Source organism: Cucurbita pepo, chromosome LG07 (genome assembly GCF_002806865.2).
Source record: "Cucurbita pepo subsp. pepo cultivar mu-cu-16 chromosome LG07, ASM280686v2, whole genome shotgun sequence".
In the NCBI taxonomy this organism is placed as follows: domain Eukaryota; kingdom Viridiplantae; phylum Streptophyta; class Magnoliopsida; order Cucurbitales; family Cucurbitaceae; genus Cucurbita; species Cucurbita pepo.
Window position 1 is genome coordinate 1,721,657 of NC_036644.1, and position 27,861 is coordinate 1,749,517.

At 37.7% G+C, this 27,861-nt stretch overlaps 4 protein-coding genes and 1 long non-coding RNA gene across 7 annotated transcripts in view; 2 read left to right on the forward strand and 3 right to left on the reverse strand.

Annotated features, from left to right (window-relative positions):
* Window positions 1-5,687: 5,687 nt before the first annotated feature.
* LOC111799289 (protein TIFY 8-like) lies at window positions 5,688-9,721 on the forward strand. Of its 2 annotated transcripts, none has more exons than XM_023682773.1 (6): window positions 5,688-6,082; window positions 6,868-7,046; window positions 7,138-7,604; window positions 7,707-7,794; window positions 9,117-9,348; window positions 9,453-9,721. In XM_023682773.1, exons 1-6 carry the CDS (start codon window positions 5,806-5,808, stop codon window positions 9,524-9,526), a joined length of 1,317 nt encoding a protein of 438 aa, XP_023538541.1. In that variant the 5' UTR covers window positions 5,688-5,805; the 3' UTR covers window positions 9,527-9,721. The 2 variants fall into 2 exon arrangements, with proteins under 2 accessions (XP_023538541.1, XP_023538542.1); XM_023682774.1 differs by having other exon boundaries at window positions 9,117-9,352; window positions 9,453-9,595.
* Window positions 9,722-11,283: 1,562 nt separating this feature from the next.
* Window positions 11,284-11,730, forward strand: LOC111798755 (gibberellin 3-beta-dioxygenase 1-like). The gene has a single exon (XM_023682082.1). The coding sequence runs from the start codon at window positions 11,284-11,286 to the stop codon at window positions 11,728-11,730; it is 447 nt and encodes a 148-aa protein (XP_023537850.1).
* Window positions 11,731-13,505: 1,775 nt separating this feature from the next.
* Window positions 13,506-16,711, reverse strand: LOC111799107. The gene is made up of 5 exons (XR_002815768.1): window positions 16,410-16,711; window positions 16,204-16,322; window positions 16,018-16,127; window positions 14,159-14,338; window positions 13,506-13,784 (listed from the first exon to the last, which is right to left on the reverse strand). It is a non-coding gene; the product is annotated as an uncharacterized LOC111799107 (long non-coding RNA).
* A 1,485-nt stretch (window positions 16,712-18,196) lies between these two features.
* LOC111798949 (transcriptional corepressor LEUNIG-like) lies at window positions 18,197-25,956 on the reverse strand. Of its 2 annotated transcripts, none has more exons than XM_023682304.1 (19): window positions 25,865-25,956; window positions 25,505-25,553; window positions 25,062-25,159; window positions 24,860-24,969; window positions 22,953-23,360; window positions 22,787-22,875; window positions 22,603-22,681; window positions 22,437-22,512; window positions 22,247-22,296; window positions 21,822-22,124; window positions 21,484-21,699; window positions 21,149-21,394; window positions 20,919-21,036; window positions 20,191-20,300; window positions 19,877-20,026; window positions 19,599-19,754; window positions 19,378-19,494; window positions 18,674-18,880; window positions 18,197-18,578 (listed from the first exon to the last, which is right to left on the reverse strand). In XM_023682304.1, the coding sequence occupies exons 2-19, from the start codon at window positions 25,534-25,536 to the stop codon at window positions 18,435-18,437; spliced, it is 2,709 nt and encodes a 902-aa protein (XP_023538072.1). In that variant the 5' UTR covers window positions 25,537-25,553; window positions 25,865-25,956; the 3' UTR covers window positions 18,197-18,434. The 2 variants fall into 2 exon arrangements, with proteins under 2 accessions (XP_023538072.1, XP_023538071.1); XM_023682303.1 differs by having other exon boundaries at window positions 20,919-21,063.
* Window positions 25,588-27,861, reverse strand: part of LOC111798756 (E3 ubiquitin-protein ligase At1g63170-like) — a 6,782-nt gene continuing 4,508 nt past the window's right edge. Inside the window, exon 6 of the mRNA XM_023682083.1 lies at window positions 25,588-25,681. Within this exon, the coding sequence (XP_023537851.1) occupies window positions 25,588-25,681 (94 nt within the window). The remainder of the gene's footprint in view (window positions 25,682-27,861) is intronic.

Below are 27,861 nucleotides of genomic sequence, written 5' to 3' on the forward strand. Positions count from 1 at the left end.
CTTACCTTTCGACCCCTCTTAAACATAAACAAGACACACAGGCCCACCGCTAGTGGATATTGTCCTCTTTGGGCTTTCTTTTCAGACTTCTACTCAAGGCTTTAAAACGTGTTTGCTAAGGAAAGGTTTCATCACATAAATACCTAAAATGACAGTGAAGGAACAACATGTCTTAACACTAGATCTTCATACGAGTAAATAAGAATAAGGGAACGACACTCAATTAAGAAAAAAATACAATTTTCGGATAAATAATCCTAAATCTCGAGATAGACACGGGTTTCTAAGTCCAAGCTCGTTCCCGTTCTCTAAACCCTCCAACCAATTAGAACCTAAAAGATGTCCATAACTTTCCATATCCAGTAGACATTCATAACAACCATGTTCAATAGTTTTTTTCACTTACACACTACTTCTCCTGTCGTTCTAATTTTAAATCTAAACTTAAAAGTGTCTTTAGAGAACGTTAAAATAAAATATTAAAAAAATAAATAAAATGGTAATGAAAAAATTAATTATTTAGTATAAATTATTGAATTGGTTTGGATGATCCATTTTTGGATAAAATTTAAAAAAATAAATAAATTATCCAAAAATGACTTTTAACCGTTAATGGGCTCTTATGACGTTTGGGCTATGTCTAAAAAATAGCCCAAATAACTATTTCTCGAACCATATTTCTCAAATATTAATTTTTACGAAAATATTTAGCATTATTTTGGCTTTTTTTTCTTTTAAATTTACTTTTATTATTATTATTATTATTTATTATCCAATTATTTAATTTTTCATTTAAATATTATTTTAGTTGTCTGAAATTAAATCTTTCCCGTAGATTTTTTCAATAAAGTTTCTGTATTCCAACATCAAGCATTATCTATCAATCATTAATATATATATATATATAAATAAATAAGAAAATATATTTTTTAAAATATTAAATTGTATTATTATCTATCAATCATTTTAAAAAAAAATAAATAAATAAATAAGAAAATATATAATATATAATTTTCTATCAATCATTTTCCAACTGTCCCCTCTCATGTATTTTGAACATAATATTTATTCTCTTTCATTACTCGTCTTTTCTGTCTTTGACGTATAAAAATTTATATTTTTTTTATTAGATTATTTAAAATAAAAGTAGATTTACGCTAAATTTATATATGAATTAAAAATGACGAAAATGACTTTTTAAATATTAAAAATAATATTTCTAATTTCTAATTATATTTATTAAATTAAAATATGAAATTTAATTTTAATTGTTTGTCGAGTCAAATTTTCATAATTGAAGCATGACTATCGAATAATAAATTTTCTTTTAAAAAATTCAATTTATTGTTTTCTTTTTAAAAAATTCAATTTACACAATAAATTAGAGGAATTTGACAACGATATTAATGGACAGATCCGAAGGAAAAAATGACAACATAAATATATTTAATAATTATTAGTTGATTGACAAGGTAGTGGTTAGTAGGTGGGGGGCGTGCCCAAAAATAAGACAATTAGCGAGGGTAATATGGGAAAATTATTAAAAATAAGATTGAAATCAATAATTCCGTTCTCTCGACTCTTAGTATCAGGTCAACTCAAACTAACTCGAATAATGTTCATATTTAATGGTCATTATTGTTAAACATAGATAGGTTATAATCTAATCTTATGGATCAAGGAGAATGTACAGATTTATAGTTTGTTATCATGTATCAATCAGAATCTATTGATTCCCCTGGTTTGTTACTGGATCAAGGCCGACCATATAATCCTAGTTCACATCTATAAATACTTGAGGTCCTGACCCATATAGGTCCATTTAACCTAACATGATATCAGAGCTGAGGTTTATTCATTAACCATGTCTATCGTATCTTCTTCCTCCCCTTCCATACTTGAGGTCGTAGCTCAGGTAAGTCGTGTCATTCAACCTGACAATTTTAACTAATTAAAGAAGATTTGAGATTGATATTAAGATTTAATTAATATATTTAATTCATTATCGTATATCTAAACTTATTAAAATTTTAAAATAGAAAATTACATATAAAAAATAAATAATTTAATAAATATAATATTTTTTTTTGGTCTTCCTCCATCATCATTGAACTAAAAAATAGAATAAAAAATGGGAGAATGTGTACGGTTGAATTTTTGCAATTTTTACTTTATCGATTACATCAAAATCCTATTTTATGTTAGAAAATATGAAATAATTATTTGATTGTGACATCTCTCCCTATATGCTATATATTTTTTTAATTATTTATATTTATAGATAAAATATTAAATTACAAATTTAGTTTATAAAACGTCTATATTGAATGAAAAATTATTATTATTATTATACAACTATTTATTAAAGAGGACAATATCTACTCGTAGTGAATCTGGGCTCTAGAGGGGGTGGATTTGGGGACGGTCCCACGTCGATTGGAGGAAGGAAAGAAGGACAAAGAGGACGTTGGGCCCCGAAGATGGTGGATTGTGATGTCCCACATTGGTTGGGGAGGAGAACAAACCCATTTATAAGGGTGTGGAAACCTTTCACTAGCAGACGCGTTTTAAAGCCTTGAGGGGAAGTTCGAAAAGGAAAGCCCAAAGAAGACAATATCTATTAGTGGTGAATCTATGTCGTTACAATTATTATTATTATTATACAACTATTTATTTTTTGTCCATTTAATTTATAAATTTTATTTTTAAACGCTTTTTTTTTTTTAGAATAAATAAAACTTTCTTTCAAATCATGAGTTGAAAATAATTTAGCTTTATGGGACAGTTTTGTTTGAAAATTTTGTTGGTGTAAAACATGTTCTATTGTGTTTTGAAAAACTTTAAAGAAAAAAATATTCTTTTACAAATAGTCTTCTTTACTTTATTTTTCACAAAGCGACGTGTTTTTAAACGAATAAATTATTCCTCGTTTGAAAATCTCATACATTTTCAACCATATTAGACTATTCTAAATAAAAAATTATATTTATAAATATAAAATAAATATTTATAAATATTATTTACGGTAACCATAAGATAATATTTTATGTAATTAACCTTGTCATTGATCAAAACAGACAATATCTGCTAACAATGAGCTTGAATCATTACAAATGGTATCAAAATCAGACACGAGAAGTATGCCAACGAGGAATTAGGTTAAAGATATTTATCCGAGAGCCTTTTATGATTTTTACGTTTTTCTCTGCAAATTAGGGTAAAAAGTGAAGAACTTGGGCCGAACATGGAGAGCACGAGTCATGAACATGCACGGTATATTCCTAATAAATCGGAGGTTCAAATCTTTCCCGCTTCATATTTATTAAACTAAAATAAATAAATAATTTTTTTAAGAAGATAAAAGAAAAAGATATTTGTTTGATTTTTAAAAAAAATAAAATAAAATAAAATCTTAAGTTTCACATCCACCAATCATTCTGAATAGTGAAGAAAATAATGAATAATTTGATTCAAGAACGTGGCAGATAATTCCAAATAAGGCTTTCAATCTTATGATGATGATGCACAACAAATAATGCCACCAACCTTAGTTTAATAATGCCACGGAATTAAAGTGCCTTTTCACTTTGCATTTTTATATATATATTTTTTTTAATATAAGGTTTAAGATTTGGTACATTTGTCACACCCTCCTCCAATAACAATGGGACACAATCCACTTTCATTTTTATTTCTCAATCATACTATAATTAATCTTATAATATGTTACATATTCAACTTTCATGTAACATATTGTTTAATTAATATAATTTAATATAATAAAGAATGTTTCGTTATTTTCTCCAACCTATGTGGGATCTCATAATCTACTCAACATCCTTGCTAGCACTCGTTTATCTCTTTAATCGATGTGCGCTCTCACAATCTACCTCCTTTCGAGATCTAGCATCCTCGCTGGCACACCGCTCGGTGGAAATCATTCGTCTCTCCAACCGATGTAGAATCTCACTGTTAGGTTGAATGGCACTGTGAGTCACAGACCTATTTCTTTAATCGATGTGCGCTCTCACAATCTACCTCCTTTCGAGATCTAGCATCCTCGCTGGCACACCGCTCGGTGGAAATCATTCGTCTCTCCAACCGATGTAGAATCTCACTGTTAGGTTGAATGGCACTGTGAGTCACAGACCTATTTCTTTAATCGATGTGCGCTCTCACAATCTACCTCCTTTCGAGATCTAGCATCCTCGCTGGCACACTGCTCGGTAGAAATCATTTGTCTCTCCAACCGATGTAGAATCTCACTGTTAGGTTGAATGACACTGTGAGTCACAGACCTATTTCTTTAATCGATGTGCGCTCTCACAATCTACCTCCTTTCGAGATCTAGCATCCTCGCTGGCACACCGCTCGGTGGAAATCATTCGTCTCTCCAACCGATGTAGAATCTCACTGTTAGGTTGAATGGCACTGTGAGTCACAGACCTATTTCTTTAATCGATGTGCGCTCTCACAATCTACCTCCTTTCGAGATCTAGCATCCTCGCTGGCACACTGCTCGGTAGAAATCATTTGTCTCTCCAACCGATGTAGAATCTCACTGTTAGGTTGAATGACACTGTGAGTCACAGACCTATTTCTTTAATCGATGTGCGCTCTCACAATCTACCTCCTTTCGAGATCTAGCATCCTCGCTAGCACACCGCTCGGTGGAAATCATTCGTCTCTCCAACCGATGTAGAATCTCACTGTTAGGTTGAATGGCACTGTGAGTCACAAACCTCATTTATTTGTAGATGTACATTACATGGCGGGGCTTGATCCATGATAATGACAGTGTGAGTCACAAACCTCATCTGTTTCTAGATGTATATTACACGGTGGGCCTTGATCCATGATAACAAACCAGAAAATAGTAGATTCTCCCTTGTCCATGGTAAATTAGTAGATTCTCTTTTATCCATGCTAGATTAGTAGATTCCTCATGGTCAATCAATAGATTCTCCATGATCTAGACTAACAAACTAGTAAATCAGTAGATTATCTCGTATAAAATGACCTATTCTACTTTAACACTCACAATCTACCTCTCTTCAGTGGGTCCCAGCATCTTTGTTAGCACACTCCTAAGTAGCACTCGTTCCTCTCTCCAACCGATATGCAATCTCACAATCTACCTCCTTTCAGGTCGGGCCCAGCATCCTCGCTAACACACCGCTCGGTGTCCACTCCCCATTCAGGACTTAGCATCCTCGCTGACACGCCGCTCAGTGTCTAGCTCTAATACCATTTGTAACGGTTAAAGCTCATCATTAGCAGATATTGTCCGCTTGATCCATTATGTATCACCATCAACTTCACGATTTTAAAACACGTCTATTAGAGAAAAGTTTCTACACCATTATGAAGAAGGTTTCGTTCTCCTAATTTATTTGGTCAATATATATATATTCTCACAAACAAAATTACATTAAATAAATAAAATATTCATAAAATTGCTGACATACCCCTCGTATTCCCAGAACCCAAAAAGAATAAAAATAAAACAGAGGACCAAAAAGCAAAAATAAATAAATAAATAAATAAATAAATAAATAAATTAATACAGAACACATGCCAACTTTTGCTTTTTATTACCCCATTGATTCTCTGCAAATTTTTTTTTCTTCCTCTTCCTTTGTTCTCTCTTTATAATTCTTTTTTTTTTTTTTTTTTTCATTTTTTTTTTTTTTTTTTTCTTTTCACAAATCTTTAATTTCCCTCTCTTTCTTCCTCCTCTTCTCTCTCTCTGTTTCAGAGCGTGCGATGGGTGCCATTTTAATGGAGTGGATGAACTGCTCATAAATGGCTCACCACACTATGCTAACCAATGACCACACCGATTCCAACAAAGCCTATGTTCATACAAATTCCACTGACCCACATCCACAATCATCTCCCAATCCAATTTTCCATGATTTCTTAGGCATGAAAAACCCCTCTGATTCTCCTCTGGGTTTTTCTCCCCGGACGGCGGCGGATTTGCGGCCGTCCGACCCATCTCCCGCTGCCTCCGCCTCCCGCGGCCCTTCCTCTAGCGGCGGTCGTGGCCCCATCTCTACTACCTCAGATCTTGCTTCTGGTATCTCTGTTCTTTGAGGATTTGTTGCTTTATTGTCTATTTGTGCTTCGTTTTGAAAGATTTTGTGGGTTTTAACTCTTGAGTGTTGTGTTTTTGCTTGATTTTACTTGAAATATGAAAAGGGTATTCGCTATTTTCAATGATTACTGGTTTGATCATCATGATTGTTGTTATGTTCTTGTTATTACTCCATTTTGATTTTGATTTTGATTTTGTTCTTTGATTTTGTGTGTGTGGAGGATTATTGGGAGTGAGTCCACATTGGTTAATTTAGTGGANTGTTCTTGTTTGTTCTCATGGAGGTTAGTAGCTTTGATGTGCTGATTAGGAAGACTTGTTTCACTGATTTTGAGCTTATTGTGTTCTTTGTTTATGAATTTGAGTGAGAAATTTATAGTAAACTCAACCCANAATCGTGATTCCAAACCGTATGTTCTTGTTTGTTTTCAGGAAGGTTAGTAGCTTTGGTGTGCTGATTAGGAAGACTTGTTTCACTGATTTTGAGCTTATTGTGTTCTTTGTTTATGAATTTGAGTGAGAAATTTATAGTAAACTTAACCCAAATCATGAGCATTTGAGTGTGGAGATGTTTTGAGTTTGGAATTGGTATATGAATGCAAAAGTTTGATCCCGTTTTTCATTGATACGAGTAGACCGACAGGTCGGGAGTCATCTCGAAGGCGTTNTTAACCCAAATCATGAGCATTTGAGTGTGGAGATGTTTTGAGTTTGAAATTGGTATATGAATGCAAAAGTTTGATCCCGTTTTTCATTGATACGAGTAGACCGACAGGTCGGGAGTCATCTCGAAGGCGTTCCATTCTATGGCTCGAGGGGCGATATGTCTACAACGGAGATTCATAATAGGATCATAGGGAATAAGAGAAGTATGTCGGATTCTGTTTTTATCGGGTCGTATCGAGATGGAGTTCCACACATGGCTTCCGAGTCGCATTTGATGAAGGTTTCATTGCATATCACATTTTGTAGTTGCTGAAAGAAACACTACTTTAGCTGCACTCCTTGTTTAGTGATATTGTCGTGTTTTAACCCAGACATTACGAAATGGAGCAGGCAGGGAGCTTAACCGAAGAGCCAACGACGATGAAGTGACGCTTGGAATGCAGCAGCCAATGAGGCCGAGCGCTGCGTCGGTTATCTTTCAACCTCATATCGGAAGTGGTAGTAGACTCGATGCTGATGTTACCAAGTGGGAGAGATCCACGCTTATGAACATCGGTCCTGCTCCAGCCGTACAGTACTCTCCCCGTGGGACGAGTATGCCGTTTTCCCCTCAGTTACATACAAATAGATTCAGAGATGCCAATGCCATTCCTCCAAATATATCTCAATCAGCTGCAGATGAGGGATCTCGAACTGGAATCAAAGGTCCTGGAATCTTGAGTTCGAGTTATCCCGGTGGTGGAACCTCCGAACGGAACTCATCTATCCTGCTCCCGAGCTGCAGCTTGCAAAAGCCCGGGACTAATATCGCCGAGCACGAATCCTCTATGCCTTCAAGGTAGACCCTGCATTGATACTAAATTATAGGTTCTTTGTCACATTTCCTATTAGGAAAATGCTAGTCTTCGTGCTACTTATCTTTGTGACTGGTTAATCGCAGTCGACGTGGTCTTGTATCTGCTGATCGGCAGATGACGATATTTTATGGCGGTCAAGCTCATGTCTTTGACGACGTTCATCCAAACAAGGTTCGTGTTCTAAATTACGTGGTTTTGAACGAATGTTTGTCCTGCTCTTACCATCCAAGTGACAGTGGCAAGTACTTGATAACGATAGCTAAACTCGTGGTTATCGTGCGACATATTTCACACGATAGAAGCTTAGAAACTTCATAATCATAATGCATTTTAGAAGTTTCATTTAGATACCCAATCGATGATGTTCGATAGTCCATGCTACCGAATTATGTTAGCTGTAAGCTTCTCTAGGTTGGTTTAACTTCGTTGGAAAAGATCGATCGTTCTTGGGACGACTTTCCCTTGATTTGCTTGTAAGTTATATATTGGACGAACAATGGTGCACCTCAAAATGTGTCGCATTCTTTTAATGTTGGGAGTAGCTCCACATCCATTATCTGTTAGTGGTGGGCTTGGGCTGTTACAAATGGTATCAGAGTTAGACCCCGGGCAGTGTGCTAGCGAGGATGCTGGGCCCCGAGGGGTGGACACCGGGCAATGTGCTAGCGAGAGGGGTGGATCGTGAGATCTCACATCAATTGGAGAGAGGAATGAAACATTTTTTTATAAAGGTGTAGAAACCTCTCCCTAGCATACGCGTTTTAAAACATTGAGGGGAAGTCCAGAAGGGAAAGCCAAAGAAGACAATATCTTCTAGCGGTGGGCTTGGTTTGTTACATGTCATCCCTGACAGATCAAACCGAAGACATCAATGCTTTGAAACGTCATACCGCTAGCAGATATTGTCCTCTTTAGACTTTCCCTACTGGGTTTTCCCTCAAGGTTTTAAAACGTGTCTGCTAAGGAGAAGATTCCACACCTTTATAAAGATAGTTTCGTTCCCCTCTCCAACTGATGTGGGATCTCACAATCCACCCCTCTTTCGGGGTCAGCGTACTCGTTGGCACTCGTTCACCTCTCCAATCGATGTAGGATCTCACAATCCACCCCCTTTGGGGCTAGTGTCCTCACTGGCACTCGTTCCTCCAACCGTTGTGGAATTTCACAATTCACCCCCTTCGAGGCCTAGCGTCCTTGCTAGCACTCGTTCTTCTCTTCAATTGATGTGGAATCTCACAATACACCTCCCTTAGGGGCTAGCGTCCTCGATGGCACTCGTTCCTCTCTCCAATCAATGTGGGATTTCACAATACAACACCCCCTTTGGGGCCAGTGTCCTCACTGGTAGTCGTTCCTCTAACCGATATGGAATCTCATAATCCACCCCTTTCGGGGCTAGCATCCTCACTGGCACTCGTTCCTCTCTCCAATCGATAGAATTATAATTGAGATGAATGTCACATTCTAATCACAAGCTGTTTATTGCATTTCAGGCCGATGTTATAATGGCCTTAGCCGGGTCAAGCGGGGATCGTGGTCAGCTAACTATGCAACAAAATCAACTGCTTGGCCAGTTAACGAAAGCGAAACTCCAAACGGAGAACTCGACATCGGTATGGCAAGTGACACCACCTCGTCATTTGCCAAAGAAGCTCGTAGAAAGCTGTGTTGCCGGGAGTTCAGCTCCCATAGCCAGCTCGGTCGAGAGAGTCACAGCATCAGCAGGTGGGTGCGTGAATATATATCTATGGCACGGAATTGAAACCAACCTATTTCGAGAAATCGAATCGTTGCGTGACATATTTTTGTTCTTGTGGCAACAAAAACAGGAGCTGGTAAGGATGTTAGAAACCAAGTTCAAGCTGCTGCTGATTCAAGTGCGGAGAAGAAGAGAGAGTTGTGATATTCGTTCCCCGACTCAAACGAATGTTTCGAAATGCATCAAAGTCAGCTGTTGTAAGGCATTTCTCGTGGCGCCCGTCCTTGTTTCGGTACTTTTTAGCTTCGATATTTGTTGTATTTTCTTACCGTTTTGTTTCGAGGGGAGGGGATTCGAGGTTTAAACTTGATGAGCAATGGAAATGAATTCCCTTTCTTTTTATGGAACTTAGCTGTTTAAGAAATTGTTCTGAATAGCTTATAACTACTTAAGATGGCTTGTCCCGGATTAGGTTACTGTAACTCGAAATCATTTTATTATATTTGTGCTCAATTTAATAATATATTTTAAAATATTTTGAATTAATAGACTGAGTTTACTAAAATAATATTAATAAATAATAAAATAAAACTACTAGACTGGAATTGCTTGGACAAGAGTTATCCTATGGGCCGGAAGTGACTGGGCCAAGCTACCTCCATATGGGCCTTAGGCCCAATTACCATATGGAAGAACTTTGAAAGGAAAATTTGTATTTCCTACATAGCATTATTAAAAAATATTTGCAAAGATATATATATATATATATATATATATATATATATATATTTATTTATATAAAAACTATAAATCGTGTATTATGAGACCCTCGTAGATTTTTTTAGTCAACCATCTACCGTTTAGGAGTGTTCAAATGACCCAAGAATCCAAATAACTCATACTACCCAACCCAAATCATAAAGTTCTCGGTTGAGTTAAGTTTTTTTTTTTTTGTTTGGATTGAACTTTAGGAAAATCGAAAAATTCAGATCGGTTCACGGGTTGACTTATTTTTGGTCAAGTCAACATGACCAACCAGAAAATATGGTTACAGCTCAATCCGACCATACTTTTAAAATTATTATGAAAAATAAGAATATTTCATGTTTATAACTGCGGTTAGTGATACATTGTGACGTGTGAATGTTTAATATTTGAGTTTTATGAGATTTTAGTTATTAACTTAACATGTTTGGTGGTGGATAAATAGATAAATAAATATAAAAAAAAACAACCCAAAAACCCAACTCAATACAACTTGAAAATAGATGGTTGGGATGAGTTATGAACTATATTCAAGTTGTTTAGATCACCAATCCAATGAACTAGAAGTTTCGAGTTGGTCTAAATGATTTTTCCAACTCAGATCATACATTACACCCTTTATTATACACAAAATTAAAAGTTCATAAAACTATTCGACCGTTCTTAAATTTAAGAACTCTTTAGATAATTTCTAAAGTTGAAAGACGAGACTTATAATTTAATTTAAAAGATAAATACCCATATAAATAAAGTAAGTAAACTTATAATTTTATTCTTATTATGTACTAACATTAATTTTCCCTCCATCTTCAACTTGGCATATTTATTTAATCCACCGTACTTAAATGGCATATTGAGAATGTTAAATGGTTGGTGAAAGTTCTATGAATCAAATAAATTACAATATATGAAAATAGTCATAAATGGAAAGAACAATATATGGAAAGATATCTCTAAAGATACCTCCGATAACTAGACAAATATCTAGGTATTTGCTTTATAATAAAATATTATAAAATATTACGGATAATAAGGCAAATATCTAAGTATTTGACTTATAATTAAATATCAAATATAATATATATGGTAAACTATTCTTCCATAAATGGATTTCTTTTGCAAGTTCTTTGTACTAAGAAAATGTTAGTATTTTAAATATCAGCAAAAGAAAATTGCTTTGAATTTATGCCATAACTATGGCAGATCAAGAGTTTCTTCCTCTCGACTTCAATTCAGTTCAAACCGTCCCTGAATCTCACTTGTGGCCGGACTCCGATGAGTTATCGTCGGTCATCGACTTGGACAAAAAGATTTTGCTTCCATCGATTGATCTTCTCAACGACGGGGCATCAGAGCTCCTAGGGAGGGCCTGTGAGCAATGGGGAATGTTTCAGTTGACTAACCATGGTATCTCCAAAACCCTAATAGCTAAGATGGAGGAGGAGGCTCGACGTCTGTTCACTTTACCGGCGAAAGAGAAGATGAAGACATTACGGTCTGCTGACCGTGTCACTGGCTACGGCACGGCCGTAATATCGAAGTATCATTCGAAATGTATGTGGCATGAAGGATTCACCATCTTGGGTTCTCCAGCCGATGATGCTAAGAAGCTTTGGCCATCTGACTCTAAACGGTTTTGGTAAATCCATGCACTTTCATGCACGTACACAATTAGAGTTTACCACTCTATGCATATAAATTAGGGCTTACCACTTACCCGTTCAAATATTTTCGTAGTTTAAACTAAATTTGAGATTAAAATATATTTCTATACACCATCATTAAAATATTCGTACTAGAAGTGAAACTCTCGGTATTGTTTATCACAAAAATCTAATTAATTACATAAACTCATATTATCTTTTATTGAATATACGTCGAACTATTTTTATCCTGCTCATTACTTTTTTTTTTTTTTTTTTTTTTTACTCGGGTAAGTCCTACACCGCCCTCCAACTGAACTCGTATCCACCGTGCCCTGATCCAGACCAAGTCATGGGCCTTGCTGCCCACACCGACACCTCCCTCTTCACCATCGTTCACCAGGCATGCAATGACGGCCTCCAAATCTTCAAAGACAAAGCAGGCTGGATTCCGTTGTCTCCGATGAGAGGTTCTTTCGTTGTCAACGTTGGCGACCTTCTCCACATTATGTCGAACGGGCGGTTTCGGAGCATTCTTCATCGGGTTACGATACAAGGGAAGAAGGTGCATAGATTTTCATTGGCATATTTCTATTATCCACCACCTTATTTATATATTACACCTCATTGCAAGGCATTGAGTGAATCACCACAAACTCCTCTCTATCGGTGTGTGAGTGTGAAAGAATATTTCACCATGAAGGCCAAAAACAATGGGGAGGGACTTTCTACCATCAAAATATGATCACTCAAACCCCTTTTGTCTTCATTTTCAAAAGGGTTTCCAAAGAATTAGTTACATTTATAAGGGTTTGTTTTTAATTGATCCTCAAATTTGATGATCACACAGCTATGTAATAGTTTGGAAACCTAGCTTCTTTACGATTTGATTTGCAAATTCTATCAAAGGAATCGATAACGGAAAGAAAAAATTGAGCATCTTACAACATAGCATTAGTATTTGAGAGATTATTCTCGAGCTAAGAAATCTCCATGAGTTTGTTGAGATATCTAAACAGGTTTTTTTTGTCTGAGGGCCACACACGAATGGAACAAAAACAAAGCTAAAATAGAGCGGGAAGGTTTATAATCCAAACTTTTACATCAGATACCGAAAATAATAGTTTAGTCCTAATGATAATTTAGTCTCTATACTTTCACATTTGCCGACTTTACTTTCCTCAATCATCGACTTTTCTACCTGTTAATTTGAGTTGAGTATACTGCTAAAGATTAGACATTTATTACCCTTTCTAAGGCAGAAGGTTCCATCCCTCACTCCTGGTTAAATAGTCTTTTCATACTAAGCCCTTATTATCCTTTATTTAATTTTCTTCGTCAGGACCTAAAGGTTTTCCAAAAAGGACACAAAAACTTCATTAGACAGAGGTCCTACACTCTTAAACATAATATCAGCTGCAGCAGCTCAGATAACTGTATGTGTCCAAGACAACTAAGGAATTCAAATTATGTGAGATCTTACATCGGTTGGAGAGAAGAACAAAACATTCTTTATAAGAGTGTGAAAACTTCTCCCTAATGGACGTGTTTTAAAAACTTTGAGTGGAAGCCCGAAATGCAAAATCCAAAAAAGACATTTTCTGCTAGCAGTGGGCTTGGACTGTTACAAATCTTATCAGAGCCAAACACTAGGCGGTGTGCCAGCGAAGATGCTGGTCCCCAATGGGGGTAGATTCTGAAATCCCACATTGGTTGGAGAAGGGAACCAAACATTCTTTATAAAGGTGTGGAAACCTTTCCCAAGTGGATGCATTTTAAAAATTTTGAAGGGAAACTTGGAAAAAAAAATTTAAAAGACGACAATATTTACTAGCGGTGGGCTTGGGCAGTTACAAATAATTATCACGGAGAAAAAGTGACAACAAGAAAAAATGATGACGAAGCAATCATGCAATGGACAAGAAATATCATTTTTAGGAAGGAAAACAGGAAGGCTAATAAGAAAACAACAAACCGGATGAGTTCAGTTTGGGTTGGCACGTCATCAAGAGCCTCTTTAATGCTAACGCGTCCCTCAATCTAGATGCAAGTGCCTACGATAAAAAAAGATAAGATAAGGTAGATCCAATGATGTGTGAGATCCCACATTGGTTGGGGAGGAAAATGAAGACAGTGAGGACGTTGGGCCCTGAAAGGGGACGCTGGGCGCCAAAGGAGTTGGATTGTGAGTTCCTACAGCGATTGGAGAGGGAAACGAAGCATTTTTTATAGGGGTATGGAAACCTCTCCCTATCAAACGTGTTTTAAAAATCTTGAGGGAAATCTTGAAAGAAAAAACCAAAAAAGATAATTTTGTGCTTTGATATCAATATCATGACATGGAATGGCTTCAAGCCTTAGTTTTGAAATCTTCAGTGTAAAAAGGAGAACACAATAGAAAAATGCTTTGGGTATAAAAAAGGTTTACCTTCTTCACTGAATTCAATTCCTTCTGAGATTCACCAATCAAATTATCTAAGCTATCTGAGAAGCTTGAGCTATCATGGTCTCCTATCAATCTTCCTTCCACCTCAATAATCTCATCTTGCAGCTTCATACGCTTCACATTATAAATAGATAGGAATTCAGATTCCTGCTTTCCACGATCCTGAAACAAACCAAGGTGCATTTGAAACCAAACAGATAATAGAACAAAATGTTTCCGTTTAACAGAAACACAAAAAATATAAGTAGTACATATATACAGGTGATTATGCAATTAAAAATTACTAGGTAGAATACAGATGAAAAGGAACCTTCCCAATGACTACAATTTCAAGCAAGAAACACAAAAAGATAAGTGTTAGGAACCACGACTATCCATGATGATATGATATTGTCCATTTTGAGCATAAGCTCTCGTGGCTTTGCTTTTGATTTTCCCAAAAGACCTCGTACCAATGAAGATGTATTCCTTAATTATAAATCCATGATCATCCCCTTAATTAGCCGATATGAGTTACCCACCAACAATCCTCAACAATAAGTTGCATATTTCCATCCATCAGAAACACAAAAAGATGAGTTATATATATATATATATAAATATATTTTGTTAGGAATCACGGATCTCCATAATGGTATGATATTGTCCACTTTGAGCATAAGCTCTTATGGCTTTGCTTCGGGCTTCCCCAAAAGGCCTCGTACCAATGGAGATAGTATTCCTCACTTATAAACCCATGATCTTCCACTAAACTAACCAATGTGGGACTCACTCCCAATAATCCTCAACAATACTCCCCTCGAACAAAGTACACTATAATCCTCCCTGAGGCTTATGAAGCTCTCGAATAGCCTCTCCTTAATCGAGGCTCGACTCCTTTCTTTGGAGCCCTCGAACAAAGTACACCCTTTGTTCGAAACTTTAGTCACTTTTGACTACACCTTCGAGGCTCACAATTCTTCACTCCCAATAATCCTTATTATTGATTATGCAGTTAAACATTATTATGTGGAATACAAATCAAAAGGAACCTTTCTAAACACTGCAATTTCAAACCAAACCCCTTGTAGTATCAATTTCTGACATATGTTTAATTAAACATAAAATTCCATTCTTCTGCAAATAAAACCTTGCCCGCGCCTCCATCACAGAATTTTGAAATTTTTACACTAGTCAAGCCAACGAGGTAAATTGTTGATCAGAGACACCATATGCAAATAAAAAGATATGGATGTGCAATAATCTAAACTGAATGTTGTTCCATTTCAGGTACTAATATTTTGAAAACAAGAGCTATATACTTGCTACTATATGACCCGTTATGAACAGAGAGAGAAACAAAAAAAAAAAAAGAATTCCCTAGATTGGTAATACAAAAATGTTCTGCTGACTTAAATGGAGAAATATACTTCAAGANCTGCTGATTTAAATGGAGAAATATACTTCAAGAACCCTGAAAATGTTCAAGATATTTTTCCAAGAGATGCTGCAGTCACTACCACTCTTCAATTAAAACAGAGAAAATAACAAAATCATCAGCCCCCTAGGAGGAACAGAAAACCAGTTAAAAATTGTATAGCGGGGCAGTTCAGAGAATTTCAAGGACTGAAAATGAAATACAGGAAGGCAAATACTATTCAACAAGAAAAAGAAGTTCATCAGGTGATTTTGTCCCGAAGAGAATGATGCGCTGATGATTATGTTAGATAAACTATATTCTATAACAAATTTTCTGGTGATCTTAACAGTACTCTGAGATGTGAACTAACGCCATGATAGATCCTAACATAAACTTCAAAGTAAATTGAAAAACCAAAAAGAAAAAGAAGAAGAACACTGACCAGTTCATCCAAGTTCTCCTCCTCTAGTAACTCGATTGAAACTCCATTTTCAAAATCCACCACACTGGCCGTAACTCGCTGTCCTCAATCAAGCGCTCATTGCAAGTACTCTACAATTTTCAGTAAATGAGCACAACAGCGGTATGAAATCAGACAACAAACTACAAACACATCATAATTATTTACCTAACCTAACCATCACAACTGATATCATACAAAGATTACATGGATCTATGAGGATGGCGCTCCACTGCATAAAGGAAAATAAGATCTCAGAGTCCAAAGCTCTTGCTCGCAAGACGACGCTGCAATTATACATGTATTACAATCATAAGGAAGTCATCCTCAGATCAATCTGAAACTTATTTCAATTGTGTAAAATGGATACTAACACTTAGTTTCTTATTCGAGAAACTTATCAAAATGCTTCTTCTCTCTCTTTTTTCATGGAAAGGAAGAGCGGCGACATCAAATTGATTATCCACACCTGTTATGGTCTGATGCACCAGAAAATGCCGGAATCCAGCTTATGCGACGAAGCAATCATGGAATTCCGAGCATTGACGAAAACCGATCGAACAGCAAAAGGTTCGACATCGCCGGGAAACGTAACTCCGATTAGCAGCTAATTTTCAATGAATTGCTTAGAAGAGAAACCGCTTCTTCCCGTACATCTCCGCGCTGCGGCCTTCCGGACAAAGTGAGGCGGGAAAAGCTATGGATCGGAACACCATGACTGTAAGCTGGGCCGTGATTGAATTTTGGGCCATTTCGGCCCATTTAAGAATTAAGTGCTCTGATAAATTTTATTTGATTAATCATTTTTTTTTAATTCAACCATTCAATTCTCGTTATAAATATAAATATATAATCACGTTATTAACCGTATTTTTTAATTTATATTTAAAAAATAATTTTAAATATAATACATTATTTTAAATAATCCCAAATAAATAAATGAAAAAGAAATTTAATTGCAAAAAATAAATTGGAATCTTTTCCTTCAATCTTATTTAACTTAATTAATATTTAAATCGATCCTAATTCAAGTTAAGTCATATATTATGTAATAAAACATTAAAAATTTGAATCTCCACTTACACTCGTAACGGTTGCAAATAAAAATTTTAAACTTAACTGGTAAGAATGAAATTTGAACCTTCAATCTTTAAGTCATACTGTATGTCTTAATCAGTTAAACTATGTTCAAATTGGCTTTTCGATATTCATATAATGAGAAACCGTGTCACCTCGATGCAGATTTATACCATCAACCCAACATAATTCAATTGGTTAAGACTATAACATCGCCCCAGAGAATCCAATCGAGAGATCACTTATTTGAATCATTAAAACAAGTGAATTTGGGGGATGGGTCAACAAGAAAAAGAGATTAAAATGGTGGGTGTGGGGTACTAACTTTAAGCCATATTGTTCTTTGAGTGTAGGACGTCAATTGTGATGTCTCGGTCCCACATCGATTGGCCGTTAGAAATGGTATCAAAGCCAGACACCGAACGATGTGCCAGCCTTCTAGCTGTTCCCCGAAGGGGGTGACACAAGGCAGTACGTCAGTAAGAACGATGGACCTCTTATTGGGCCTCGAAGGGGGGGTGGATTATGATATCGTACATTGATTGGGGAGAAGAACAAAACACCATTTATAAGAGTGTAAAAACCTTCTCCTCGCAGACCAATCAAGAGATCAATGATTCGAATCATTAAAACAAGTGAATTTGGGAGATGGGTAAACAAGAAAAAGAGATTAAAATGGTGGGTGTGGGGGGTACTAACTTTAAGCCATATTGTTCTCGAGTGTAGGACATCAATTGTGATGTCCCGGTCCCATATCGATTGGCCGTTACAAATGGTATTAGAGTCAGACACCGAACGATGTGTCAGCCTTCTCACTGTTTTTCGAAGGGGGATAGACACAAGGCAGTGTACCAGTAAGGACGTTGGCCACTTACTGGGCCCCGAAGGGGGGTGGATTGTGAGGAAGAGAACAAAACACCATTTATAAGGGTGTGAAAACCTTCCCCTAGCAGACGCGTTTTAAAGCTTTGAGGGGAAGCCCGAAAGGAAAGCTCAAAGAGGACAATATCTACTCGTGATAGATCTAGGCGGGGCTGGACCTATTTCTTTTGGATTTGAAGGTAAAACAAAAGGCATAAGAGAAGAAGGCAAAGGGAAGAGTAATAGTATACATTCTACCATGATTGAGTACCAATTACAGGCATAGTTTTGTCAGAATTTGGGGTCATACTGATATGCAAGACAAAAAGAGTTAAAAGTCTAAGAAAAGAACACAAAGCTATGGACCAAAACAAACCAGAACCAGACCACTTCCTTGGCTTTCCATTCAAGTAGTGTGGGTTACCTTTTGTCACTGTTTTTCTGTGTGTGTGTTCTTTGTTCTACTTCCATAGCTTGATGAACTTATCGTGGCTGGCCGAAGCAACTAGACCCGACGCGGTGGACACTGCTAAGGCAGATATTAGACCTTCATGAGCTGACAGTGTCATCGTCTTGTTCTCGCTCGTGTTCCAAAACTCTAATGACTGCAACAGTCGAGACAAAAACAGAGGTGAGGAGCGAATAACCAACAATGACGTTCACTGTCTACAAGAAAACGTGTTTAGAGAAGACGACTTGCCTGATAACATCCAATGACCAGTAAAGTAGAAAAGGTGGGATGGAAAACACAAGAGTGGAACTTATTCCCGTTAATGCTCAACTCGTGAATGGATTCGCCCTCGCTCCCGGAAGCAAGCGACCATACTCGAACGGAATCCTCACTAACGGATGCCAAAAACTCTCCAGAAGGATCCCAACAAAGAGAATTAATCGTTTTCGTATGGCCCTATACTTGAAAGCACACGTTCAGGTAAGTCAATTCGATGAATAGTAGCACATCAATAAACAATAGCATATGACATTTCTTTGGCAGGTAATACCACTGTTAGGATCGCACAACAACGCACACACTCGATCTAGATGAACACAAAGAACAGGAGAGAGAAAATGCAAAGAGATAAAAACCTGTAACGTATGCAACTAAGAGAGAATACAGAGAAGGCATGGGTATATACTCAGTTTACTATATATAGCTTTATCAGATAACCATTTACCACGTATAGTTTCGGTCTGTATAACAATTGAATAAGCTATAAATAAGCAACTGACTCCATGACCCAACAACCACTTCAGACATAAACCAACCTGTAACGTATGCAGACGTGCTTGCGTCTCGACATCAAAAATGGACACGACATTATCTATANCTAACAATTGAATAAGCTATATCTATAAATAAGCAGCGGCTCCATAACCCAACAACCACTTCAGAGATAAACCAACCTGTAACGTATGCAGACGAGCTTGCGTCTCGACATCAAAAATGGACACGACATTATCTATAGCCGCACCCAAGTACCTTCCAAGACGAGGTTGAAATCTCAGCTGGCCTGTACCGCCCTAATTTACACAAGTGATTTAGAACCTATGTACAAAGCCTATATACAAATGCTACCACTTTCCAAACCTCGAGTAAAAACGAGCATGGAGAAAAGCTAAGATACCTTGAATACTGCTGCACAACTGCCATTAGTGATATTCCAGTATCGAATTTCACCGTCGCCATCGCAAGAGCCGATAAGGTCATCCTTCTTTGGATGGAAGTCCAAAGACATAACAGAAGTCGAATGTCCCGTAAAGCTACGTAGAGTATAACATGGCTGCAGATTGAAGTATGGATTGAGATACAGCAACATAGTCTATAAATCGGTGTATGGCATCGATGCAAGAACAGTAATTAAGGAATAAAGATTCGAGTTAAATCAAAGACATAGAGACTAACATTGTCGGCATCCCAAACCCGGACAATTCGGTCAAATGAAGATGTAGCTAGACGGGGCATGCTAGGACTGAAACGAACATCGGTGATCATAGAACCATGTTCTTCAAGTGACGTTTTCGGCTTCAAATTTTCCGTGTACCATAATACAGCCTGCACAACCATCATCATAAACCCCCAGGGAAAAAAACTGTCAAATACATCCAGGCAATGACCAATGCTGCAACCAAGAACAGGATTTCGCAATCTTACATGCACTATTTCGAAATTTAACGTTCTTGATTTATAATACGGTCTCATCGACATTGGATTCTCACCTTTTTATCGTGGCCGCCACTAGCAAGCAATTTTCCATCAGATGAAAAGTGGCACGAGGTGACTTTGCTCGAGCTTGCTCGAACAGAATTCACCTCGGTAAACGTGAATCCTGAAGGTTCAATTCATTCCTTAAAGATAACATACACAATAGCAAATCATGCCTAAAAACAATTTTCAAGAGACCTATTGTAATGACCCAGGCCCACCGCTAGCAGATATTGTCCTATTTGGGCTTTCCCTTTCAGGCTTACCCTCAAGGTTTTTAAAACGCGTCTGTTAGGAAAAGGTTTCCACACCCTTATAAATGGTGTTTCGTTCTCCTTCCCAACCAAAGTGGGACATCACAATCCACCCCCCTTCAGGGCCCAGCATCCTCGCTGACACTCGTTTCTTTCTCCAATCGATGTGGGACCCCCACCAAATCCACCCCCTTCGAAGCCCAGCGTCCTTACTGGCACACCGCCTCGTGTCTACCCCCCTTCGGGAACAGTTTCCTCGCTGGCACATCGTCTGGTGTCTGGCTCTGATACCATTGTAACGGCTAAGGCCCACCGTTAGCAGATATTGTCCTCTTTGGGCTTACCCTCAAGATTTTTAAAACGTATCTGCGAAGGAAAGGTTTCCACACCCTTATAAAGGGCGTTTCGTTCTCCCCCCAACCAATGTGGGATATCACCCATCCTAGCACAAGAACAAGTAGAAAGAAAAAGTATAGCATTTAGAGCACCTGTGCTGCCATCCATACAGCGGCCTACGGGATCTCTCGGGTCCGTATCATCATGGGATAAAAAAGACTCGACATTATCATCAAGAGACCCGTCCTCCACGAAGCGATCCATATCAGCCTGCAATTCAAGTTCTTTATCATCCCACTGCCAAAATGGAATGCCAATGAGCAAGTGCAGAAGGAATTATTTATAATTCCTTTCATAGAAACAACTACCGAGCTCCACCTACCAACTGATTTGAGGGAGATGTAAAAGTTCCAGTACCATCACTGTTGAACATAATCAAAGGTTTAGATGAACTACCACTGTGAGGCAAAGCAGGCATTGAGATTGCATCTCCAGGAGTGTGAGTCGAGGGCGTTGAAGGAGCGGAACTTGGGGACGGCCCTGCTGTATTCGCTGTCCCTGAGCTATTTGCTGGACCCGAAGATGATACTGGCTGCTTCCTCTTTCTCCCGGTCTGACTTTTTGAAACCTGAAATGAAACGCCAAATAATTGAACATTTAAAAGCTTACCAAGAAACACAGGAAACATTTTTTTGTACTTGGAACGTTCTATTAGACCTGATCATTTCCACGAAATGAGTTCGACATGCTACCATCCATCGTGACACTGCCAGCACCCCCGATTTTTTCTTGCTGATGCAAATTGTGGTTTGAGCTCTGTGATTGTGGATTAGAAAGCGCATGCTGCTGAAGCTGCTGCTGCTGCTGTTGCTGCTGTTGCTGACTATTATTTTGTTGGTGCTGTTGTTGGTGCTGTAATTGAGCTATTTTTATCTAAGGAAAACAAGACATGCTTAGAAAACTGGACCATGGTCCACAGAATCCATAGTGTGCTCTAAAACATAATATCCAAGCATAAGAACAAAAACCGAAACCATCCATAAAAAACGTAACACCTTAAGCATCATCTCTGTGTTGTCTCCACGTTGCAAAAGCGGACTGCCAGTTTGAAGAGGAGATCCAACGTTTTGAACAACATCACCAACAGAATTCGAAAGCCCGTCTTTAGAAATTCGACTGTTCAAAAGCATTCTCAATCTTCTACCATCGTCGTTAACAGAAGGTGACGTTAAATTCTGCTGAGCGAGCATGAGTTGTTGGTGTTGCGGTGTCAACATCTGAAGCTGAGGAAATTGCTGAGGTGCCTGTATGAAAGATTTTTGTTGCTGAAGGATCCCGGAACGGAGCTGCTCTAGCCCCTGCAAAAGAAACGTAAAGATCGAATGAAAAAAAAAAAAAAAAAAACANTCGACTTGGATCTGTACATTTTACATTGAAATTTTATTACAGAAATGAAGAGAATCAGTCATTAAAAACCTACCGTGAGAGGCCATCCCTTTAAGGTCAAATTATTGCCACCATGATTTGATCCTGAAAGATATTTTCATTTAACATGTGAGACACGTCCTTGATCTAGTAAACGAAGATTGAGCGATTTAAACACGGTTTAAGCGTTCAAATCAAAATATAATGCCACGAGAGGTCTCAAAACATCAATAATTTAGCAGTACCAGGAATGCCCATCAATGATCCCTCCGGACCGGCAGCTCTAGGATTCAAACCTGCGTTGATCTCGCTCTTTATATCCTGCATCAAAAAGTTTTTTAGGAAAAAAAAGGGAATTTAGGGAAAAGGGAAAGAATGTATTATGGGATGAACATAACAGTGTTACCATACCGGTGCGGAACCTGCCAATTGCTGGCTCCTAGACTGAACTTGAGGAGACATTCCCCCGGCAGTACTGTGTAACACTTGCCTGTAATTAGAACGATAACGCAAGTAAGGTAGCACATTGGCATCCAATACAACGTTCTTCGATAGTGCCTCACAAGTTTAGTAACAATATATACGAGAAACGCACCCTGAGGACTGGCTGGTTGCTGCAGCTGACTTCAGAATTGAAGCATGATTCGGGTCCAACAGCTGCCCAACATTTTCCCCATATCTTTGCTGCAAGATGACAGAAGAAGAATTTTAAAAAGTAATAAGAACGTATGCGGGTCAAAAAACCTAACCAGTATACCTACTTTCATAGCCGCCTCGTCTAGAGAATCCCTCTGAAGGGGTAGTTTTAATCGATCCTCATACATTTTTGTAGCTAATGCATTTACGGATCCAGGATTCTGGCGCATAAGTGGATCATTTCCAACGAAACCATTTGAAGATCCATTTAAGAGTTGAGCTCCATCTCTTCGTGGCTGTTGCTGTTGCTGCGTTTGCTGCTGCTGCTGCTGTGACTGCTGTTGCTGCTGTTGCTGTTGCTGCTGTTGCTGCTGTTGCTGTTGCTGCTGTTGCTGTTGGGCATGTCTCTGCATCAGAAGCATCTGCATATGTTGTGGTTGCTGTTGTTGTGCCTGTGGCGGCTGCTGCTGCTGTTGCTGGTGTTGTTGATGCTGTTGATGCTGTTGCTGCTCTCTTGCTTTTATTAATTGCGTCTAGAAAGTAATAGACCATGAGTTTCTTTTGCACGAAAATTAATGTCTTGAGGGCACATTTTAATGGCTTTTTTAGTCTCAAATAACTCGAGATTGTTTTAGGACATCCTCGATAAATTGCATCTATAAAGATTTCAAATTCAGGGTCACCAACAATTGAAATAAAACATATACAACAGCTAGGTCCATTTCGCTAGAGAAGTTCGGTAGTGGCCCAAACCCACCACTAGTAGATATTGTCGTCTTTGGGCTTCCCTTTTCGGGCTTCCTCTCAAGGTTTTTAAAACGCGTCTGCTAGGGAGAGGTTTCCACACCCTTATAAAGAATGCTTCGTTCTCCACCCCAATTGATGTGGGATCTCACAATCCACCCCCACTTTGGGGCCCAGCGTCCTTGCTGGCACACCGTTTCGTGTCTACACCCCTTTGGGGCTTAGCCTCCTCATTGGCACATCACTCGGTGTCTAGCTCTGATACCATTTGTAATGGCACCGCTAGTAGATATTGTCCTCTTTGGGTTTTCCCCATCGAGCTTCCCCTCAAGGTTTTTAAAACACGTCTGCTAGAGAGAGGTTTTCACACCCTTATAAAGAATGTTTTGTTCTCCTCCCCAACTAATGTGAGATCTCACAATCCACCCCCTTTGGAGCCCAATGTCCTTGTTGGCACCCCGCCTCGTGTCTACCCCACCCCCATACGGGTCTCAACCTCCTCACTGGCACATCACCTGGTGTTTGGCTTTGATACCATTTGCAACGGCCCAATCCCATTGCTAGCAGATATTGTCCTCTTTGGGCTTTTCCATTCGGACTTCCCCTCAAGGTTTTTAAAACCCGTCCACTAGGGAGAGGTTTCCACACCCTTATAAGGAATGCTTCTCCTACCCAACTGATGCCAGACCTCACAAGTTCATAAGAAAAGAAAAGAAAAAATCCACACGTTCCGAAACAGCACACGCTCTAGTTTTTCCACATTTTACATCTTGCCACATCAAATTCTTTACATAAAATCATATTGGGAAAGGATTTAGGAATAAAGGGTTGGTCATCAAAAAAACGATAATGCTCCCTTATGTAGATGATGTGGAGGATTGTTGGGAAGGAGTCCCACGTTGACTAATTTAGGGAACGATGATGGGTTTATAAATAAGGAATACTGGAACGATGCCTTTTGGGAAACCCAAAGCAAAGACATGAGAGTTTATGCTCAAAGTGGACAATATCATACCATTGTGGAGAGTCGTGATTCCTAACATGGGTATCAGAGTCATACCCTTAACTTAGTCATGTCAATAGAATCCTCAAATGTCGAACAAAGAAGTTGTGAGCCTCGAAGGTGTAGTCAAAAGTGACTCAAATGTCGAACAAGGGTGTACTTTGTTCGAGGACTCCAAAGGAGTCAAGCCAGATCACGCCACCAATGATCAAGACAATAATGGCAGACTCAATCCTAACGATTCAAAGATTAACATCAAATGCAGAAACAACATATTCAACAAACCTCGATATACGATGCAGCAACATCGGAGTGCTTTTCGTTAGTCCTGGCAATGAATATATCCCAGAATACCGACCACCACTCGAACAAAAACCCTCCCGGTGCATCAATAGCTGCAACCCCACAACTCCAAACTCATCACTAACATGAACAAACGGTACAATACCACTCCATATTAAACCAAACAAATCAAACAAATACTCACCAACAGGGTCCGAAGACACTTTTCCCTCTGCTTGAAAGGCCTGAGCCGTAGCCTTCAAATCTCTTTTCACCAAATAATCATGAATATACACATCTAACCTGTTACATAGCAGCACGCCAAGAACAACAACAACAACAACAACAGTACTCCAAGTTAGAGGCAACAGAACTAGAACAATCCGTGAAATTGATATCAAGTCACTAGGAGAAACACATGAACCCTAAAATGAACTAAGCCAATGCCAAAGATTCGCGCGCAAAATTTCAAGAAACAGGGTCGAAATGTCGAAGCTAGAATGCTAAAAAGAACAATAAAATCCAAATTGTAGAACCCCAAAACCAAATCAAACGAGATGAGACAAGAAATCCAGTGAAGTAACAAAAAAAACAGAACCCCAAGTAGAAAAATGCTGGATTATGAAGCAAAACACACAAGAAACTTACATTTTATCAGCTTCCCAGTTCGTCTGAGACATGATTACGAATCAAAACACTGCCAGAAGAGTGGATTAAATCGAAATAAACTGTTAGTTTCTTGAAAAACAAGCTCCTATAGCTCGTATCGAGCTCTTCTCGGCCAAAAACACCAAACCCAGAAGCGAAATACAAGAACCCTTTTCGCTAAAGCCACAAAAGAATCCAGAAATAGGAGAAAATTAGTAAGAACTGCAGAAGGGGAAATCTACGCGAAGGAATAGAAGCAGAGCCGATGATTCCAGCATCCAAAGTGTATAGAATGTAAGGCCGTATTATTATTATAATTATTTATATATATATGTTTCAAGTAAGGATCGAAATGGATACCTGCAATCCAGAAACGAAATTTTGTTGGGAAGCTTTTTGATTTTATTTCAAGAGAGCTGAAAAATTATTTTGCCGATATCCGTAGACATCGGATGAAAGAAAACTAGTTGTTTGCAGATATCATAATGCCTTTATAATTGAAATTACTGTTTTACCCCTCTAATACAGTCAAATTTTCGGTATATCGCAAGGATTTATGGGCTCATTCTGCTCTGCTTGGTACAGAACAAGAAGGGTCAGTTCGTACTTTCGCTTTACCTTAATCTGCTGAATTTTTTCAAAATGGGGTTTGAACTTTGTGGTAATTGCAGAAAGAGCCCTTTATATTTTTTTAATTTGTAAAACTGCCCCGTGTATTGTTCTAAATTAATATTTTGCTTCCATGGGTCCAGGACTGCTGGTTGGTCTGACTCTGACCTTGGTTAAGAAATTGCAGAATACCAAATTTGACCTTGTCTTTGGTATTTAATTTTTAATTTTCATGTCTTTTATGTGTTTTTTTAATAAGTCACGTGTTTTTTAAATTTTGATTTAAACCTTTTTATTATTATTATTATTATTATTATTATTATTTAAGACTTTTACCGACGCTTAAAGTTTATTTATGATAAACTTGAGTGAATTAATGAAAATTAAAAAGGAAAAAATAATCTATAATTTAATTATTATTTTTTTTATGACTGAGGGTATGATGGTAAATTGTCATCATATTCAAGATCGTATCTTCATGAAATTCAACGGACGTCTCTTGATTCTTACTATAATAGACAAGTAAATCGATGATCAATAATTAGTCTAATGAATGACAAACTGATACGAGACTCAAAAAGTCAAAAGTAAACATAACGGATTCCTTTCTAATTTTGGTATGGTTTTGTGTGTGTCGGGTTTTCTTCCTTATTTGTCATTTGGTTTTCCGTTCAAATTGGATATGTCCGTAAGATCGAATTTCAGCCATAACATTAGTATACACTCTATGTGTGACACTCAAGTATGTTAGATGAAGACGACTCTCCCCAGTGGTATGATATTGTCCACCTTGAGTATAAGGTTTCATGGCTTTACTTTGTGCTTCCCAAAAGGCCTCATCCGAATGGAGATAGTATTATTTGATTATAAACTCATGATCATTCCCTAAATTAGCCGATATTATTTGATTATAAACCCATGACCATTCCCTAAATTAGCCGATGTGGGACTTTCATCATCCTCTCCCCTTAATCGAGGCTCGACTCTTTTTTTCTTTTGGAGTCTTAGTCATTTTTTTTAACTATGCCTTCGAGGAGTTGACCAATCTATTGGCACAACTAAGTTTAGGGCATGACTTTGATACCATGTTAAATGAACACGACTCTACACAATAGTATGATACTGTCCACTTTAAGTATAAGCTCTCATGGTTTTGCTTTGGGCTTATCCAAAAGGCTTCATCCCAATCGAGAGAGTATTCTTTGATGATAAACTCATGATCATTCCTTAAATTAGCCGATGTGGAACTTTCATAATTCAACAAAATAAACGAGGGGTATATAAATAAACCGAGACCACATCCAAACATTACTTATACCAACAAGGTGTTTTTAACTGCTGAATCCAAATTTCAAATCCTGGCCGTAGATTATTACATAGTGATAGGGTCCAATATAATTATTCGACTATAATTTCACATATGGTAGGTATTTAATGTATTATATTTGTAAGAAATTAATAAATTTGTTAAATGTAAAATTATATTTTATATTTAGTAGAATTACTTTCAAATTTAGAACTAATTAAACACAAATTTTAATAAATATATTTGAATTTAAATTCAAAGGCTAAAACTCGACATGCAAATTAATTATTTTTATTTCATCAATCCAAATGAAACTAGTCCAACTCATTGGGCCTTACATTGAACCGGCCCATTACAATTGAATCCAAATAGCTCGGCCCATTCAATGGGCTCAGATTCATTGGGCTTAGTCGACATTATTGGGCCGTGTATCCGAACCTTT